Source organism: Phyllostomus discolor, chromosome 1 (genome assembly GCF_004126475.2).
Source record: "Phyllostomus discolor isolate MPI-MPIP mPhyDis1 chromosome 1, mPhyDis1.pri.v3, whole genome shotgun sequence".
Lineage (NCBI taxonomy): Eukaryota > Metazoa > Chordata > Mammalia > Chiroptera > Phyllostomidae > Phyllostomus > Phyllostomus discolor.
The window spans coordinates 100,990,557-101,008,755 of record NC_040903.2 but is presented as its reverse complement, the minus strand read 5'-3'; the positions used below and the strand labels follow the sequence as shown (position 1 = coordinate 101,008,755).

Genomic DNA, 18,199 nt, shown 5'->3' with positions numbered 1-18,199 from the left:
AGTGGAACATCCTATAATAATGGGTCTTCAAAAGGTAGAAAATATAATTAACACTTACTGAGTACTTGTATGTGCCAGACATTGTACAAAAGTATTTATATATGTGATGTAATTAATTAATCACAATAACTGGATGGATATTTCTAGTTCCATTTATAAAGAGAGAGGATGTAAGCAATTTGCATATATTTCATAAGTGGCAGAGGCAGGATTTGAATGCATCTTTTGGTAACCTCACCTTGAAGGTAGAAACACAATTGTTTAAGTTTACAGAGAAAGGAATGAAAATTGTATGTTAAGTATTTATTTATTAAAAGTGATAATTCTTTTAATAAGAATTATCCGAACATAAAAGCAAAACTAAAAATAACTCAGTGATATAATACCAAGAATCTTCTATACTTTTAAAAATGATTTTTCTATATAACTCCAAAAATTTCCACTTTCCTTAAGAAGATGTAAAAGTTTGGAAGAAATGTAAAAATTAGCATGCTCCAAATAAAACATAGGAAGGCCCACAGATTTGTAACCATGGTTCTTATCTTGTAAAAATATTGCACTTTATTTTCTTAGTTCCTCTGGGACAAGGAAATTGATACTACTCATCTCACTGTGATCTGGTCATTTAGTTTTGCTAAATTCTTTCTTTGTTGATAACTTATTTACCTGTCTATGTTATTGGATCTTTTTAAGTCAGACTGTCCTTGTACTTGACTTATTTCTTAGGTTCTTTTATTGGTAAAATATATTAAAAGATATGTACGAATATAAAAGAATAGGCAGCAAAGGCAAGATAACATATTGCTTTATTCCAGAGTCTTAGGGTGATAGAAACCAACTCTAGCTTGCCTAAAGCAAAAAATGAAGTTTATCTGTACTCTGAGGCTCTGGGGTCATCTCAAGGAGCCCAAAGCAGAAATTTAGCTAACTTTAGGAACGGGTGAAATTGGAAAATCATCAGGACTCTCTCTCTCATCTCTGCTTTTCTTTATATGTTGCCTTCATTTCTCCTCTGCAAACAACTGTCTCTGCTTCTGAGGTTACAGGATAGTCTGTATGTCTTTTTCAAAACCTCTCGTTTACAAGTTACAGGTGTAGACATCTCAGAAACAAACATTCCGTTTTTAAAATTTATTATTATTATTATTTTATACCCCTCACCCGAGGATATGTGGATTGATTTTTAGAGAGAAAGGATGGGGTGGGTAGAGGGTTGGGCAGAGAGAGAGATAGAGAGAGAGAGAGAGAGAGAGAAGGAGGGAGGGAGGGAGGGAAGGAGGGAGGAGAGGGGAGAGAGAGAGAGAGAGAGAGATGAAAGAGAAACATTAGTCAGTTGCCTCCTGTGTGTGCTCTGACTGGGGATTGAGTCTGTAGCCTAGGCATGTGCCCTGACTGGGAATTAAACCAGCAGCCTTTGGGTGTGTGGGATGATGCTCCAACCAACTGAGCCACCCAGCCAGGGGTGACATTCTGTCTCTTAATATTGACTTTGATTGTTTGTGTTCAGGGGTAAATTGTTACATGGAATAAAACAGTTACTGGCCACCCTGCCCCTCCTGTGAATTTCAAAAGTAGAATTATTGTCACCTGGCCAGTTATCTTGTTTTGTCTTTCTGTTTTTACCAGAAGTCTTGCTGAACTATTTCTCTCTTTTTTTTAAAATTGAATTTACTGAGGGGACATTGGCTAATAAAGTTATATAGGTTTCAGGTATACAGTTCCATAGTGCTGAAATATTTCTAAGTCTAGTACAAAACAATATAAAAATTCATTTAACTTTAATAACAGTCATATAGAAGACCAGAATAAAAAACGTCTGAAATAAAAATTTTGGCAAATTATTTACTTTTACCTACTGGGAGGACAAAAGATATAATGTTAAATAGGTAAGGCTGCAGATTGGGGCATTTTACTGACACATAATGAGGAAAGTTGAACATTTAACAAGATACTGATGGAAAGAAAAACATTCAGGTATGACTCTTGTTTACCTGCCAGACTTTTTAATATTGGATTATGGCATTAGATTAAATAGCAAGTAGACATTTTCATATAAAATTGTTTTCTTTAAAAAGTGAATACTTGAAATACTTGAAATTTTACTACTACCTCATTATATGCTACAAAATATATATTACTGATAATAAAAATTCAGAACCCCCTGATGAAAAATGGACTGGAAAATATTTTTTTAACAAAAAATATTTTGATGGGGAGGGTTGTAGGAGAATGGAGTAGAAAGAGAGGGTGATGAGAAAGTGAAGAGAAGTGTGAGAGTCTGGAATAAATCATAGCTGTTGTAGAGATGGATGATTAGGTGCAGAGCATCTTAATCTTCAAAATTTAGGAGTCCAGTAAGGCTTTAGTTTGTATTTAGGAGTACATGCAAAAACAAACAAATTCTTATATTGTAGAACAGCTTTGGAAATGAGATCCTGCTCCTAGATCAAGCCCAGAACTTAAGACACAAAAGAAAAGTTAAATAACAACAGAAGGAAAGACGTGCTTTCAGTGCTAGATATATGATAGTGCTACTGGGTTTAGGTGGAGATACTCATTTCTTTTATTAACATTACTACCTTTTATTCAGCCATATCAAGTTGCATTAGAAAAGATGAACCCATTCAGTTGATTTTTTTTTCCCCCAGAAATCCTGCAGGACGGACAGGATTAGTTGGCCGAGGGCTTTTGGGGCGATGGGGCCCAAATCATGCTGCAGATCCCATCATAACTAGGTAAGAACTAAGAAACCATTTCAGTAGCAGAGAGCTAAGTGATTGGAAAAATACAGATTATAACCATGTGTTTACATATATAAATATAGCTATAAGTATATGTACCTATGTATTATGTGTTTATACATATATATGTTTATGTGTTTGTATATACACATGTATTTATATATACATATAGAGACATCTATGTATACCTATGTATACACACAAAATCTATATGTTGAAAGGACTTTATGTGAAATTATAATGATGGGGTATGTGTGAAGTTGCAGTTTTTGTTGTATGTAGTAGTTGCCAGTAAATGTTTGTGAGTGGACAGAGCCATCATTCACCTTCTTATCCCTTCTCCCATCCAGTTAGTGTAAATATTCTGTTTCTTTGATTTAAGTAAAATAGTGTAGTAATTAAGAGTGCAGATTCTGGAACCAGATTGCCTGGATTCAAATCTTGGTTTACACAACTTATTCACTCTGCAATCTTGGGCAAGTTTCACTTCTCTGTGCCTCATTTTCCACATCTGTAAAATAAAAACAGTAATACAGTTACTAAACAGGGTTATTTTGAGGCTTAAATGGGTAAGTACTTTAAAGCACTTAATACAGTACCAGGTACATAGTAAATGCTATATAAATTGTCTTTAAAAAATGAAAGTTGCCTTGGCTGGTATGGCTTAGTGGATTGAGCTCTGGCCTGTGAACCAAAGGGTTGCTGGTTCGATTCCCAGTCAGGGCACATACCTGGGTCACAGGCCAGATCTCCAGTAGAGGGTGTGCAAGAGGCAACCACATACTGATGTTTCTCTCCCTCTTTTCTTCCCTTCCCCTCTGTTTAAAAATAAATAAATAAAATCTTTTAAAAACAAAAAAAAAATGAAAGTAAAACTTGTCCTCTTTCCATTCTCACTGTGGCTGCCTTTCGCTCTGTCCCTCATCATCTTGTATCTGGGTTGTGGCAGCAGTCTTCCAGCTCGCCTTCTTACCTCCAGTCTTCCTTCCCTCCAAAACAACCTACATACCTTTGTCAAAGGGAGTGAGCTTTATAAAATGCAAATTGCTTGTGGCTTTACCCAGCTTAAAGATATTTTCTGGCTTCCTTTCCTAATTTCTTCCGCCTCTTCCCTCATCTTTCCCTCACTGATGCTCATACTGCCAGATTTCACATACACATTCGATTTTTAACCATATTTTATTTTCTGTTTTCATTCAGTGAAAGACACTGTAAACAAATAATTTTTTAAAAGAGCAACAAACTAGGAACTCTGTATGTTGAACACATCATTTTATGTTACAACTTTGACCCTCATGATTTTTTCCATCTGGAATCCTTAAAAACAGATGTCTTTTCTTTTTAATTATGATTTTGTTGATTATGCTATTACAGTTTTCCCAATTTTTTCTCCTTTGCTCTCCTCCACCCAGCACCCCCTATTTCTTCAGGTAATCCCCACACCTTTGTTTATGTCCACAGGTCATGCGTGTAGGTTCTATGGCTACTCCATTTCCTATACTGTACTATACATCCCCATGGCTATTCTGTTACTACCAATTTGTACTTCTTAGTCCTCTCAACTCTTCACCCATCCCCCCACACCTGACAACCATCCCCCTCATATCTGGCAACCATCAAAATGCTCTTGGTATCCATGATTCTGTCTTTGATAGATATGTATTTTTTGCCATTTTATTGTTCATACTTTTGATCTTCTTTTTCTTAAGTCCATTTAACATTTCATATAATAATGGTTTGGTGATGATGAACTCCTTAGCTTTTTCTTGTCTGGGAAGCACTTTATCTGCCCTTTGATTCTAAATGATAGCTTTGCTGGGTAGGGCAATCCACTTTTCATGACTTGGAATATTTCTTGCCGCTCCCTTCTAGCCTGCAAAGTTTCTTTTGGGAAATCAGCTGACAGTCTCATGGGAACTCCCCTTTAGGTAACTAATGTCTTTTCTCTTGCTCCTTTTAAGATTCTCTCTTTATCTTTAACCTTTGACATTTTATTTTATTTTATTTTTCTGTAGGAAAGTATTTTTTTTATTGTTCAATTACAGTTGTCCCCATTTTCCCCCCATTACTGTCCCCCAGTCTACCCACCCCCACTTCCCACATTCAGTTCTCCCCCCATACTATTATCTTTGTTCATGGGTCCTTTATACATGTTCCTTGATGACCCTTCCCCTTTTTTTGTAGGAAAGTTTTAAATTATAGACTCAATTACTTTGGTAGGCATATAGGACTATTGAGATTTCCCATCTCATGTCAGTTTTGGTAAGTTTTTAGAAAACTTGCCCGTATCATTTTATTGAAATATCTAATTATAGGCTTAACTAATTTCTAATACCTGCTCATTAAATTTTTAATGTCTGTAGGTTCTAACATTATGTTCCCTTTTCAGTCTTACTATTGGTAATTTGTTTTCTTGAATAGGCAACCTTTTCAAAAAATAACCTCAGGTATTATACAGCTTTTTTCATTGATTCACGTTCCTTTATTTTCTCTGTTTATTTGGATTTGATTCATTGTTCTTTATTCTAGTTTCTTATTTTTTTAAATTATTTTATTGTTGTTCAATTATAGTTGTCTACATTTACCCCCCCACCACTATCCTCCCACCCCAGCCAAACCCACCTCCCCCCTTGCTTCCACCCCCCCTTGATTTTATCCATGTGTCCTTTATAGTTGTTCCTGAAAACCCCTTCCTTCCATTATCTCCTCCCACCTCCCCTCTGGTTACTGTCAGATTAAAAAGTTTCTGCATGGCTATAGAAAACAGCATTAAAATGAAAAGAGAACCAACTGTATGGGAAAACATATTTGCCAGTGATAACTCAGACAAGGGTTTGATCTCCAAAATGTATAGAGAACTCACACGACTCCACTCCAGGAAGACAAAAAACCCAATTAAAAAATGGGCAAAAGTCCTGGCTGGAGTAGCTCAGTGGCTTGAGCGCAGGCTGCGAACCAAAGTGTCGCAGGTTTGATTCCCAGTCAGGGTACATGCCTGGGTTGCAGGCCACAACCCCCAGCAACCGCACATTGATGTTTCTCTCTCTCTCTCTTTCTCCCTCCCTTCCCTCTCTAAAAATAAATAAATAAATCTTAAAAAAAGATTTATTAAAAAAATGGGCAAAAGACTTGAACAGATACCTCTCCAAGCAGGACATACGGAGGGCCCAGAGACATGAAAAGTTGCACAGCATCACTAGCCATCAGAGAGATGCAAATTAAAACCACAATGAGATACCACTTTACACTGGTCAGAATGGCCATCATAAACAAACCAACAAGCCAACAAGTGTTGGAGAGGATGTGGAGAAAAGGGAACCCTAGCTAGTGCACTGTTGGTGGGAATGCAGACTGGTACAGCCACTATGGAAAACAGTATGGAATTTCCTTAGAAAACTAAAAATGGAAGTGCCTTTTGACCTGGCAGTTCCGCTGCTGGGATTATATCCTAAGAACCCTGAAACACTAATTCATAAGAACCTACGCACCCCAATGTTCATAGCAGCATAATTTACAATAGCCAAGAGCTAGCACTAACCTAAGTGCCCATCAGTAAATGAGTGAATCAAACTATGATACATTTATATGATGGAATATTGTGCATATTACGCAGCAGGAAGAAAGAAGGTTTGATGGTGTCTCCAATATGGCACCCACTTGCTGGCTGTTTGTGGGAGAGTTCAGAAAAGGAACAGTGGTCTCCTCCTGCCTTTCTGTCTGGGAGAAAGCTATACTTCAGCTCTTGATTTAATTCCAGGTGCTTAAGTTCCTCCCTGTTTGCCCCTGGTACCTTTCAAGCTGATATCCTGCTGCTGGAGCTCAGAGGTAGTGAGTCTGATTAAGTCCGTGTGTGGGGTCTTTGAGTGAAACTGCTTGGGACTCCAGAAGTTTCTTCTGCTGACTTAATCCCCTCTGGTTTTTGCAGGCCGAAGTTCTGTGGACTTATCTTCCTGGCACTGGAACCCTGGGCTGGGGGGCCTGGTGTGGGGCTGGGACACCTCGCTCCCAAGATATCCCTTCCTAATTTTAATTCACCACACTTGGGTGTGGGACCAGCCCATTCAGTGTGACTACATCTGTGTCTCTCCTACCAGTCTGAATGGATGTGGTTTCTTTAATTCCATAGTTGTCGGACTTCCATTCAACTAGATTTCTGATGGTTCTGAATGATGGTTGTTCTATAGTTTAGTTGTAATTTTGATGTGGTTGTGTGAGGAGGTGAGCCGTGTTTGCCTACGACTCCATCTGACCTAAGTCCAGATGTTGTCTTCTTGTACCAATTATTCTTTCATTTCTAATTATTGTACTAAAAATCTGTCAGTGCAGCTTGTAATTATTCATTTACATGTCTAGCTCCATTGCTAGATTATAAGCTCTCCCAGGGGAGGAATTATAGGTTAGATATGGTAGTCAGCTGCTATATATAAAGAAACTTGGGAACTCATATCTAAAGTAATTTATTTTGAGTCTCCTGCAGATCAGTGATTAGATCATAGGCTTTCTTTTTTAGATTAGTATTGAAGTTTGAAAATCTTTACCTTTGCCTAAGAGAGTTATTAGAACAATACTTGAAATTTGATGGAGGGAGGTAAATGTGGTAGGAGTAGGGGAGATTTTTCAACATCTCTGGAAAAGAATATATGGTTAGAAGAAAATACATTTGGAAATTAACATCACCTTGATACTTTTTTAAAAAACCATTTGCAATTTAATTCAAAATTTAAAATTAAACTAAGGATAGAATGAGATATTTTTAATTGAAAGGGGGCATAAAAATTGAGAAATACTGCTTTTGAGAACCACTGTACCTGTATCATATAACCTGCTTTTTGATAACAAAAAGTGAACTGCTAAAAGCAAATATTACCAGATCTATTACACAGCCTTAATTCTTAAAAAGGATCAGTGGACTTAAAAACAAAACAAAAAACCTTTTGTGACCATTCTTTTAAATTCTGTTCTGCTTTTAAACTTCTTATTTGGTTTTATTTTAAAACTGTAAAAACTTTATATTTTGAATTTTCATTATGGGGACTACAATATCTTTTATGGAAAGTAGGCATATTTGTGAGACAAAACTTTTTTTTTTTGGTAAAAGAAGCTTATTTTAGGTAAATTTATATGTACCCTGTACCCTGTGATAAAAAAAAAGATACATCTTTATAACCTTGACTCAAGTTTGAGATAGAACCTTGGTCATTGTTCTAAGTTGGTTATGATCTTACATTACAGGTGGAAAAGGGATAAAAGTGGAAATAAAATCACCCACCCCATTTCTGGGAAAAACATCTTACAGTTTGTTGCAATCAAAAGGAAAGACTGTGGAGAATGGGCAATCCCAGGGGTGAGCATTAAAATTAAATCAAATTAATGTTTTGGGTTCTTTTTAGTTGCTTTATTTATCACAAGATTATTGTGTATGGGTCTTTTCTACTCCATTTATCCCCCTTTCCTTACCACTTCAATTTGTAATTCTTTTGTCTTTCATCACTGCAATGACATGCCACTATTGATAACTGTAGGATAATACAAGGCATTAGAATCTGAGTCTGAATGAATCTAAAACCCTTGGTAAAGAACATGGATTTTGGAGTTAGACTTAGGCCCATCTTTGGGTCTTTTCATTTGAACTGAGTGATAGGGAGTTCTGAACCTAATCTTTACAATAGAGATAATCATATCTGTCTCTTAGGATTACTAGAAATAGCATACAAAGCATCTGGTATAATGTAGGTACTCATTATGTTTGGTCCTGTCTCAGAAATTAGCCCCTACCCTAAGCCCAAGGTAATATTTTTATCATTTTTTTTGTTGAATTCTGATAACTTCAGACATGATAAAATAGATAACTTTTATTACTATTTCTTATAGTTTTTAAGATTCCATAATATTATCAGGAAGAGTGTACTTTTGTTAAATCATGTCAGTGGTTTAAGCCACATGTGTTTTAAGTGGCTTTTAAAAATATGTATGTGTGTAGTAGACGGTTTCATATTTAATGCCATATTGTGAAATGGAGGTAGTTTGATGAGAGGATGAATTTTTGTATACTACTATCTGCAAGAATGGTTTTTTCTTTGGTAGATAACAGTGGAATGAAATGAAAATCTCAGCTGACTGTGGTAAAGCCTAGGCTAATTATTATGAGCCAAGCAGTCAGACTTTTCATGCTGAATGTAAAATGCAATAATAACTTCATCATAGGATTTTATATTTTTATTGTCATTTGAAATTCTGATCATTCAGGGAACTCTTATCACTTGATATTTTGAGTCATTCATCTAATCAGTATATTTTGTCAACTAATAATTTAGATATTGAGGATACAATAGAGCAACATGAACAGACATCCCTGTTTCCTGGTGCCCACATTACAGATAATATAAATAAATAATTAGATGTTTAAAGGTGATAAGTATTAAAGAAGAAGACTAGGAAGTGTTCAAGAGTTTGCCATTTTAGACAGGGTTGGTTAGAGAAGGTCTCCCTGAGAAGGTAACATTTGAGTAAAGATGTGAAGTAGGTGAACAAGTGGATTTATGTAGCTATCTGGGGAAAAGCATCTTGGACAGAAGTCGTAGCAGGTTTAAAGGCCCTAAGCTGGGAGTATGTCTGGCTATTTTAGGAACATCAAGGAGGTCAGTGTGGCTGGAACAGAATGAACGATGGGGAAAGTGTCCACTTTCTGTATTCTTTCTTGCCTCCATGAGTTCCTTCCTTAGCTGGAAAGGAGTCTGATTGGTTCAGTTTACCATAGGGCTAACTGGACCAGTAACTGTGGTCATATCTGTGAGATACCTGAGAGGCTGCTTCTCAGAAATAAATGGTTTACAGAATATATGACAGAAGAATGGGGATCATGATTATGAAAAGAGAGAACAATAACTGTCCATTGCATCACTTGATAAATATTAGTTGAATGACTTAAAGCTTGTTACTTTTTTTTTTTTTTTTTAACAAAATGTGACTCTCAGGGGATGGTGGATCCCGGGGAGAAGATCAGTGCTACATTGAAAAGAGAATTTGGTGAGGAAGCTCTCAACTCCTTACAGAAATCCAGTGCTGAAAAGAGAAAATTAGAGGAACAGTTACACAAACTCTTCAGTCAGGAACATCTAGTGGTAAGAAATGATGGTTCTTACGAAGGATTTAGTTCTATACATTAGTAAGAATTACTTAAAGTTCACCTGGAAATCTGCTACATTATTCTCTCAATAAAGTGATATCGTTTATCTTTGTGATATATATTCATGAAAGCAACTTAAATTGTAAATCTTCAGTGTACATATATTTCTACTTCAAGTTTTATAACCTAACTTTAGGTCAATTATGTAATGTATTATAATACAGTTTTTTCCTCTTAGGTTTTTTTTTTGTTGTTTTTTTTTTTAGACAGGGTGTGAGCTATGTGATGCTGAGTTCACCCATCCTAAAGAAAACCTTTAAAAAGTTTTTTTTTGCATGAATTCAGCTCTTTGGGGAGAACATTTACATAAGTTATTCAGAGTTTCTCTGGTTTGTAACCATTTACATCTCATTTCTGTGTTGTCTACATACCTTTGTTAAGATTTTAAAATCGCCTTATAAGGTATATGTATTGATACACAAATAATAAGGAAAAAGACAGATTTTCTTTTCTTTTTTGTTGGCTTTTGTTTGGATTGCTTTCTTTTTTTTCATGTTTATATATTTCATTAAAAAACTTTGGGGGTTTATTTTTCCATTACCATTTATTCCCCTTATGTTCTCTTCCACCTCCACCCACCGCCCAGTCATCACACTGTTTTCATTGCTTTGTTTTCTTTCTGGAGTTAGGAGTTCTTAATTATTTATTTGTGTTATCCAGGTTTTTGGTTCACATTTGTGTTAGATGATTTGATCCAAATCTTTTCATGAATTAGCTTAAATATTAGTTTTTACTAACTTTGTTTATAGATCTCTTTTGTTTAACTACAAGAATCTATCTTGTATGTCTGACATGAGAGTCACAGAAATTATTAAAACAGAAGAATACTTAAATTATAAAGACTTCAAAAAACCACATGGCCCAAGTATTATTATTATTTATACTCCTTAAATGTACTTTTTTCAAATATAGAAATATTCAAACTAAGGAATGCATGTACAGTGTATTACATGACATGTAACCTAAAAGTTTCTAAAACCTATGAGGAAAATATGTCTAGAAGAGTCTACTTGTAGTCTTCAGTCTCCTTTTCATTGTGTAAGACTTATAGTGCAGTGTTTGAACACTCTTCGTCTTGATTCCCACTAAGCGGGACTTCTGCACACTTTCCAGCAGAGGACATAATCATTAAATGCAACCTCTTCTCACTATATAATGAATATTTGTGACCTGCAAGTACTATTATTAAATTCTGAAGTTAGAGTCTGAGGTGTTGAGGGTTTTGTGAATTTTAATGTTGTCTCAAAGGTTCTTGAGAATATTGTTCCCTGGGAAATTTAAAATAAGCATAAGGAATGCTATGTTAAAGATTTTATAGTATTTATATTTCTATTTTTATGATGGTAAAAACCACATAACATATAATTTACCATATTAACCATTTTAAATGTACAGTTAATTACATGCACATTTCTTTGGAACAAGATATTTACATTGCTGGTTCTAATGAAGATAACTTAATTCTGCTCTACCCATTCCTGTTTTACTATGTACATTTTTTCTGTCTGCCTCCTTTAAAAATAGATATATAAGGGATATGTTGATGATCCTCGAAACACTGATAATGCATGGATGGAGACAGAAGCCGTGAACTACCATGATGAAACTGGTAATTATGTTTATTTAACTGACTAGGTTAGAGAATCAATTTAAGTCAAGTAGCCTACTGGGACAAATTAAATCTGTACTACTTTAGCATCTTAAGCCAATCAACTACTGGTTATAGGACTATATTCATATGAAACCAAAATTATTGATATTAAAAGAATATATAGAAAAGAGCCTTAAAAGTGTAAGTTACAGTAACTACTTTTTTAAATCCATTGATAGCATATAAAATTAAGATTGAATTTATGTACTAAAATTTTGTCTTTAGGTTGTCAAATTGTATAGTATGAGTCCATTTCTGTAAAATAAAAACAGAAGCTCTTGAAGATTTGGGTAGAAGTGTGGCTAGAATAAAAGAAATGAAATTTATACCTGTCTTACTGTTTGAAATAATTTTAGAGCAAGTATGCACTACTAAAACACAAAACAATAACAAATAATCCAGATACTGAAAATTTTTTAAATGAATGCTTTTTCTTATCTATAGATTTAAAAATTTGGAGGGATTGGCAAAATAAAATCTGTTATTATAAAAAGAGAAGGGAAATCTATCTTAAAAATTATTATGATCTTTATACATTGAATGATCTCTTTAGGAATATTTTATTACTAAATTGGATGGCATTTTAAATATTTTATCATCTGCAGCATAATAAAATGAGGGTACCATTAAGAGAACTGAATGTTCTTCTCATGGCTCTTTTCTGAGCTGTGTAACTGTGCAAATAACTTGTTTTTTTGAACACAATTTTTTTTCCTTATAAAATTGGTTGTAACTAGAAGATCATTCACTTTTACTTTCTTTACTTTTGCTTTTTGAATTTGGGATTACTCCCAGCACCATTTCCATTATTGCTATACAACTACCCCTAACCAAAGTATTAGAAGAGTTCATTCTGGTATTGAGAACTTAGAAGAAATATTTCAGAGGGAGAAGTATGCAAATGTAACTTAGAGGCAGGCCTATATGACTTACGTACTGATAAATTTGTTAACTTTATTTTTAGAGTTAAAAACAATAATCCTTTAGAGGTTAATTATATAGTTTTAGTTGTTCAAATTACTGTCTTCACCCTTCTATTCTGTCTTTAAACTTCAAATGTTTCTGGCTTGAAAATTTCCAAATCTCGACTCTGAGTTTGATTTGGATACTTGCTTTGTCTCTTCAGGCTGTGCTTGCTTTTTTTTTTTTTTTTTTTTTTTGCCTTTTAGTATGCCTTTGTAGTGGTTTTGAAAACTTGACAGGATATATTCAGTAAACAGGTTAGGAACTGAAGCAAATAGGCCCTTTTTCTGAAGTTTTGTTTGAGTCAGGCTGTCCTTATTATTTGCTGTAGTTGTAGGTGTCAGAAACTAAAATTTCCTCCAGTGTTCTTTTTGTCTCCTCTGTTGTGTTTGGATATCCCTAAAGGCTTGTTAAATAAGGTCTGAGCTATGTTTTTCTTTCCATTGTATTCCCCTGTTGTTACACAGAAGCTCTGTTGATATGATGCAAGGTGTGGGGGAGAAGAATCAGCCTGTGCCCCTGAGCTATGACCTTCACAACTACTCCTCAGCTCTCCCTCTCTATCCTCACGCTCCTTAAGAAAGACAAAAAATCTGGTGTTGGGTTTTTCTCTACCTTCAGATTGGTTAGGCCATGGTAAATAGTTTTTCTTGAGAGTAGAATGCTTTGGGGGTATTCAAAATGATTACTTTGTTCTTCTCTGTGCTGGAAGCAAGTAGGGATTTTTCACCAGTATTTATCTTAAGGACCTGGTGGCATTTTGGGAGTTAAAACTCAAGAAAATGTGACCCCTGCTCCATTTCATGACTGGATCTCCAGGAGATTTTCTCTCTCAAGTTAGTCTAAAGATCAGTTTCCAGAAATTAATCAGTTACCTTTTAAGTGTTCTTACTACTTTGCTGGCTCCAATGGTGGGCTTCCATTCCTGGTAGCCCACCATTGTGGGCTTATATGTGATTGTATATTTCAATCTAACTTTCAGCTTCAGGTTTACTTTTTAATTCTGGTCTCCATTGATGGTTGGATATTGTAGTTGCAATGAGGCTACACAAAGAGCTGTCATTTTAGCTTTGGAATTTAGAAACTTGAGCTAAAATATTTGATATTTTTAAAGAAGTATCTTTATTATTTTATTATTATAAAGATAAAGGTAATATGAGTTTATAGTAAGTTATTTAAAAATGGATGATGTAAAGAGAAAAAACTTTTTTAAAAAACTAGTTATTTCATTTCCTAAAGATAAACAGTGTTGTGATTTTGCTTTTTCTTCCATACTTCTTATTCCTGTTTTTAAAATAAAAATGAGCTCACACTATATATTCTTTTCTGTTACTTGAATTGTGGTCATTATTTCTTCAAATGGGTTCTCCATCACTTGCTCACTCTCTTCTCCTGGTATTCCCATAATGCAGATGTTGTTACCCTTCATGTTGTCCAAAATGTTTCTTAAGCTCTCTTTGTTTTTTTTTAATTCTTTTTTCTTTTTGCTGCTTTGGGTGTTTTTTTCACCTTGTCTTCCAAATCACTGGTTTTATTGATCCTCTGTTTCATCTAACCTACTGTCTGTTCCTTCCAGTGTATTACTTTATTTCAGATACTGTATTGTTTATTTCTGACTGGTCCTTTTTTATAGTTTCTGTGTCTGTCTTCATGCTTTTAAGTATCCTTATAATCATTACTCTAAACTTTATATCTGATAAATTGCTTGTCTCCATTTCACCTAGTTCTTCGGGAGGATGTTCTTGTTCTTTAAGTCTCTTGTTCTTGTTAGGTCTATTTCTTTGTCTTCCTGTTTTGGCTGCTTTTTTGTATTTGTTTCTATGTATTAGGTAGATCTGCAAAACTCGGGTACAGACCTTTGTCAAATGCTGCTTGTGACTGGCCCTGGGCAACCTGTTTGGAGCTATCAGTGATCTGTGGCATGTGGCTCCCTCTGCTGGGCTTGTTTGTGTGCAGAAAGAACCAGGTTGCACACCAAGGCCAGCTTTTACTAGCAATGGGCCCAGGGAAGGTTCAACTAAAGTCTCAGAGCTCCAAGACATCTGCCTTAGTTGTTTAACTTAGTCAGAGATATAGCCTCAAGCTGTACTCAGCAGCCTAGCTTAAGCTCCAAAGGATGTGGCAGAGTAATTCCTGCCAGTGGGGCTACTACTTCCCCTCAGGCTGATGCCACTTGGAGCAAAGTGCTCCCCCTGAGAAAGGTGGCATGTGCAGTTTGGGGAATGACACTGCACAGGGATCCTGGTGGCTGTTGCTTCAGTTCTCTTCTCAGAGCCACCATCCCCAGATTCCCCTCATGTATCTCTGGTCCACTCCACCCTCCGTCTGCTGGGGCCAGGGTTAAGTGGCTGCAAACAGAATTTTGTGTATTAGCCCTTTAAGAGGTTCTCTGTGACCCTAGACATCTCTCCCTGGTAGACAGGTATCTTGCTCCTTTTCATAGCAGGATGTTATCTGGGTTCCTTTCCTGGCTCTGGTGCTATAGGCTGGGAAGCCCAGATTGGGGTTAAGACTGCACACTTCTTAGGGGAAACACCCCGCATATGTGGAAATACCTCTCTAGAACTTCAGTTGCTGCCCAGGGGAGCCCAGCCAGCCCTCTCACACCTCTTCTGCACTCCCTACCAGTCATGTTGTGGTGAAGTGGTTTCTTCTGTTTGTCCTTGGTTATTAGGCTTCTCTCCAGCTACTGTTCAGTTGGTTTTTCAGGATTATTTCTTTACAATGTAGTTGTGATTCCAGATTGGTCCCAGGAGAAGGTTAGTGTAGCTTCCACTTAACCTACCACCATCTTGGGTCCTTTTGGATTTCCACTTAAAAATACATGGATGCCCCTTGATTGGATTGAAAGCTGGCTACCAGACTGGCCTTGCAAGCACAGACTTCCAGAGCTTGGGTCAGCTGCCGATTTAGCATCCAGCAATGAAAGGTCATGGGGTTTCTGTCTGCCAGGGAGAGATGGAGCCCACTGGAGCCTCTTATATACATGTATACATGTATACATATGTACATACACATACGTGTGTGTATGTGTATTTTTTTTAGGGGCCAAAGAACAGGGTTTTCATTTGTAGCCACTCACCTGGGGCTTTGGTAATGGGAGGGTACTGTGAATTGGTATCACCTGAGTCTGGAGTGGAACGCATTGGAGAGAGATGTGGGTAGTATCTGCCTGGATCCCTCTGCTGGGGCATCTTCCAATATCACAAGCAGCCATTTTTTTGAGAAGAGCAAGCTCCTCCCATGAGAAAAAAATTACCCTACCCTGTGGGACACCACTCGCCCCATCTTCTAGAATCTGCTTACCCTGTCCTCTGGAATCTTGCTTGCTTCACCCTCTGGGTTTCTCTTCACCCCACCTTGCATCATTTTTCCCCCACCCTACATCTTAACCCCTGCTGAGGAGACAGCAACATAGAAAGACTCAAGGGTGTTAGAGATTAGCTTTAGGGCATGGCCATTCCATACATGTTCCTGGAAATCAGGCTGGTACTTCCTACTCATGGGAGAGCCAAAGAAATACCCTCCTGGTTTCCAGCAGACCTAAACTCTGGACTCTAGAGGCCTACCCGCTTTCCTACTAGGGGCCCAGCTCTGCTGTTTAGGGAAATAATCTGGGACAGAAACAAATGTATGGCTTGAGTGTGGGGGAATGTACCCACCATCTTCCTTGAAGTCCGAATGGCACATCCCCCCCTTCCCCCTTGGAAGATCTAGGAGTCAGTGACTAAGACTGACAGCCAGTGGGCAGTAAGAGGAAGGTGGAGGCAGATTCTGTGGTGCCTTGGGTTGTTTGCTGACCCTACCTTGGGCCCTTTGCTGATGAAAACCAGCCTTGCAGTGCAGCATGGCCCATCTAGTGTGCAGCCAGACCCCAAGGAGAGAACCATAAACTGGGAATCGTTTGTAGCTTTAAACAGGCTACTGAGAGCTAGACATGGAAAGCATCAGACATAGGCTTACACCAGCTTCAGACAATATAAGAGCTGTATTGAAACAGAGAGGCTAGCAGGCAGGCACTAAACTCTGCTGAGACAAATTCAACTTTGTTCTTTTTCATAGCATTATTATTATTATTATCCTTTTTTCTCTTCTTTATTTTTCTTTCATATCTCTTATTTATTTTCCTTTTCTTCCTCAATTTTTCCATCTGCTTCTTTTTCTTATTTTTATACTTTGCTCTTTTTTACTGTTTTCTTCTTTCTGTTCTTCACTCCTATTGTTTCTCTTCCTTCCCACATCTCATTATTTTTCTTTACTTCGGTCTTCTTGTATTTTTTGTTCTCTTTTAATATTCTATTTCTCTTTCCCTTTTTACTATTCTTTGCTCTTTTATTGTTGATTTTGCTGTTGTTGTTGGGGTTTCTTTGCTTGTGTTTATTTTCTTCTGTCAGCACCTGTATAATAGCATACAAAGCATGGTTGGGGTTGAGGCTCTCAGTCACCAGCTGGAGGGGAGATTCCACCAATGAATGGGCCAAGAACAGTCAAGACCAAATTACAAGAGAGCCCACATAAACCTACACAAGAAACATTCCTAAAGCATTCAGCTGAGGAGATCAAGGAATCTGCACACTAGGTCTCATAGGACTCTACCACATAAAGCAACACCACAAAGACAGAGAGTCAGTGCAGATCTATCAAATACAAAGAAACAAACAAAAAGAGGCATCTTAAAAAGAGACAGCCTCCAAATGAAAGAAAAGGAGGAATCCCCAAAAAAGAGCTAAATGAAATTGAGGCAAGCAATCTATCAGACCTAGAGTTCAAAGTAATGGTTATAAGAATGCTCAAGGAACATGGTGAGAGCTACAAGGAACTTAATAATAATTACATCAGCATAAAAAAGGACATAGAAACCATGAATAAGAACCAGTTGGAAATGAAGATTGCAATATCTGAAGTGAAGAATACACTAGAAGGAATTAAAATCAGACTAGATAAATCCGAGGAATGAATCAGTGAATCAGAAGACAAGGTAGGAAAAAACACACGCAATCAGAGCAACAAAAAGAAAAAGGCTATGTAGTTTATTACCACTAAACCAGCATTGCAAAATATGTTAAAGGGACTGCTTTAAGAAAAAGAAGAAATAGAGAGGAGCATAGGTATAAAGGGGAAAAATGGCAATTAATGAAAATTTATCAATAATGACCTTAAATATAAATGCATAAACTGTTGCAATCAAAAGACATAGGGCACCTGAATGGATAAGAAAACATGGCCCATATATATGCTGTCTACAAGAGACCCATCTCAGAATAAAAGATTCATACAGGCTAAGGTGAAGGGATGGGAAAAGATACTCCATGCAAATGGAAACAAAAAAAGTTGGGTGGCAAAACTGATATCCCACAAAATAGACTTCAAAAGAAAGACCGTAGTAAGAGACAAAGAAGGTCACTGCAGATGTCCCAACTATAGATGTAGTGACCTTCTTGGTCTCTTATTTTGGCCCTATAGGTCAAACAAGAAGATATAACTCTGGTGAACAATATAGGAGCGCCTAAATACCACACACACACACACACACACACACACACTCTCTCTCTCTCGATAGACTTTAAGAGCAAGATGGACAGCAATACATTCAAAGTAGAGGATTTTAACACCCCACTGACACCAATAGATAGATCTTCCAGACAAAAAAAAATTAAC

General features: G+C 36.7%; 1 protein-coding gene across 3 annotated transcripts in view; it reads left to right on the top strand.

The window, feature by feature from the left end:
- Positions 1-18,199, top strand: part of NUDT9 (nudix hydrolase 9) — a 41,328-nt gene that overhangs the window by 12,335 nt on the left and 10,794 nt on the right. For all 3 annotated transcript variants that reach the window (XM_036026777.1, XM_028507037.2, XM_028507038.2), the window contains 4 exons: positions 2,649-2,735; positions 7,974-8,085; positions 9,716-9,862; positions 11,452-11,536. In XM_036026777.1, coding sequence (XP_035882670.1) covers positions 2,649-2,735; positions 7,974-8,085; positions 9,716-9,862; positions 11,452-11,536 — 431 coding nt within the window. The remainder of the gene's footprint in view (positions 1-2,648; positions 2,736-7,973; positions 8,086-9,715; positions 9,863-11,451; positions 11,537-18,199) is intronic.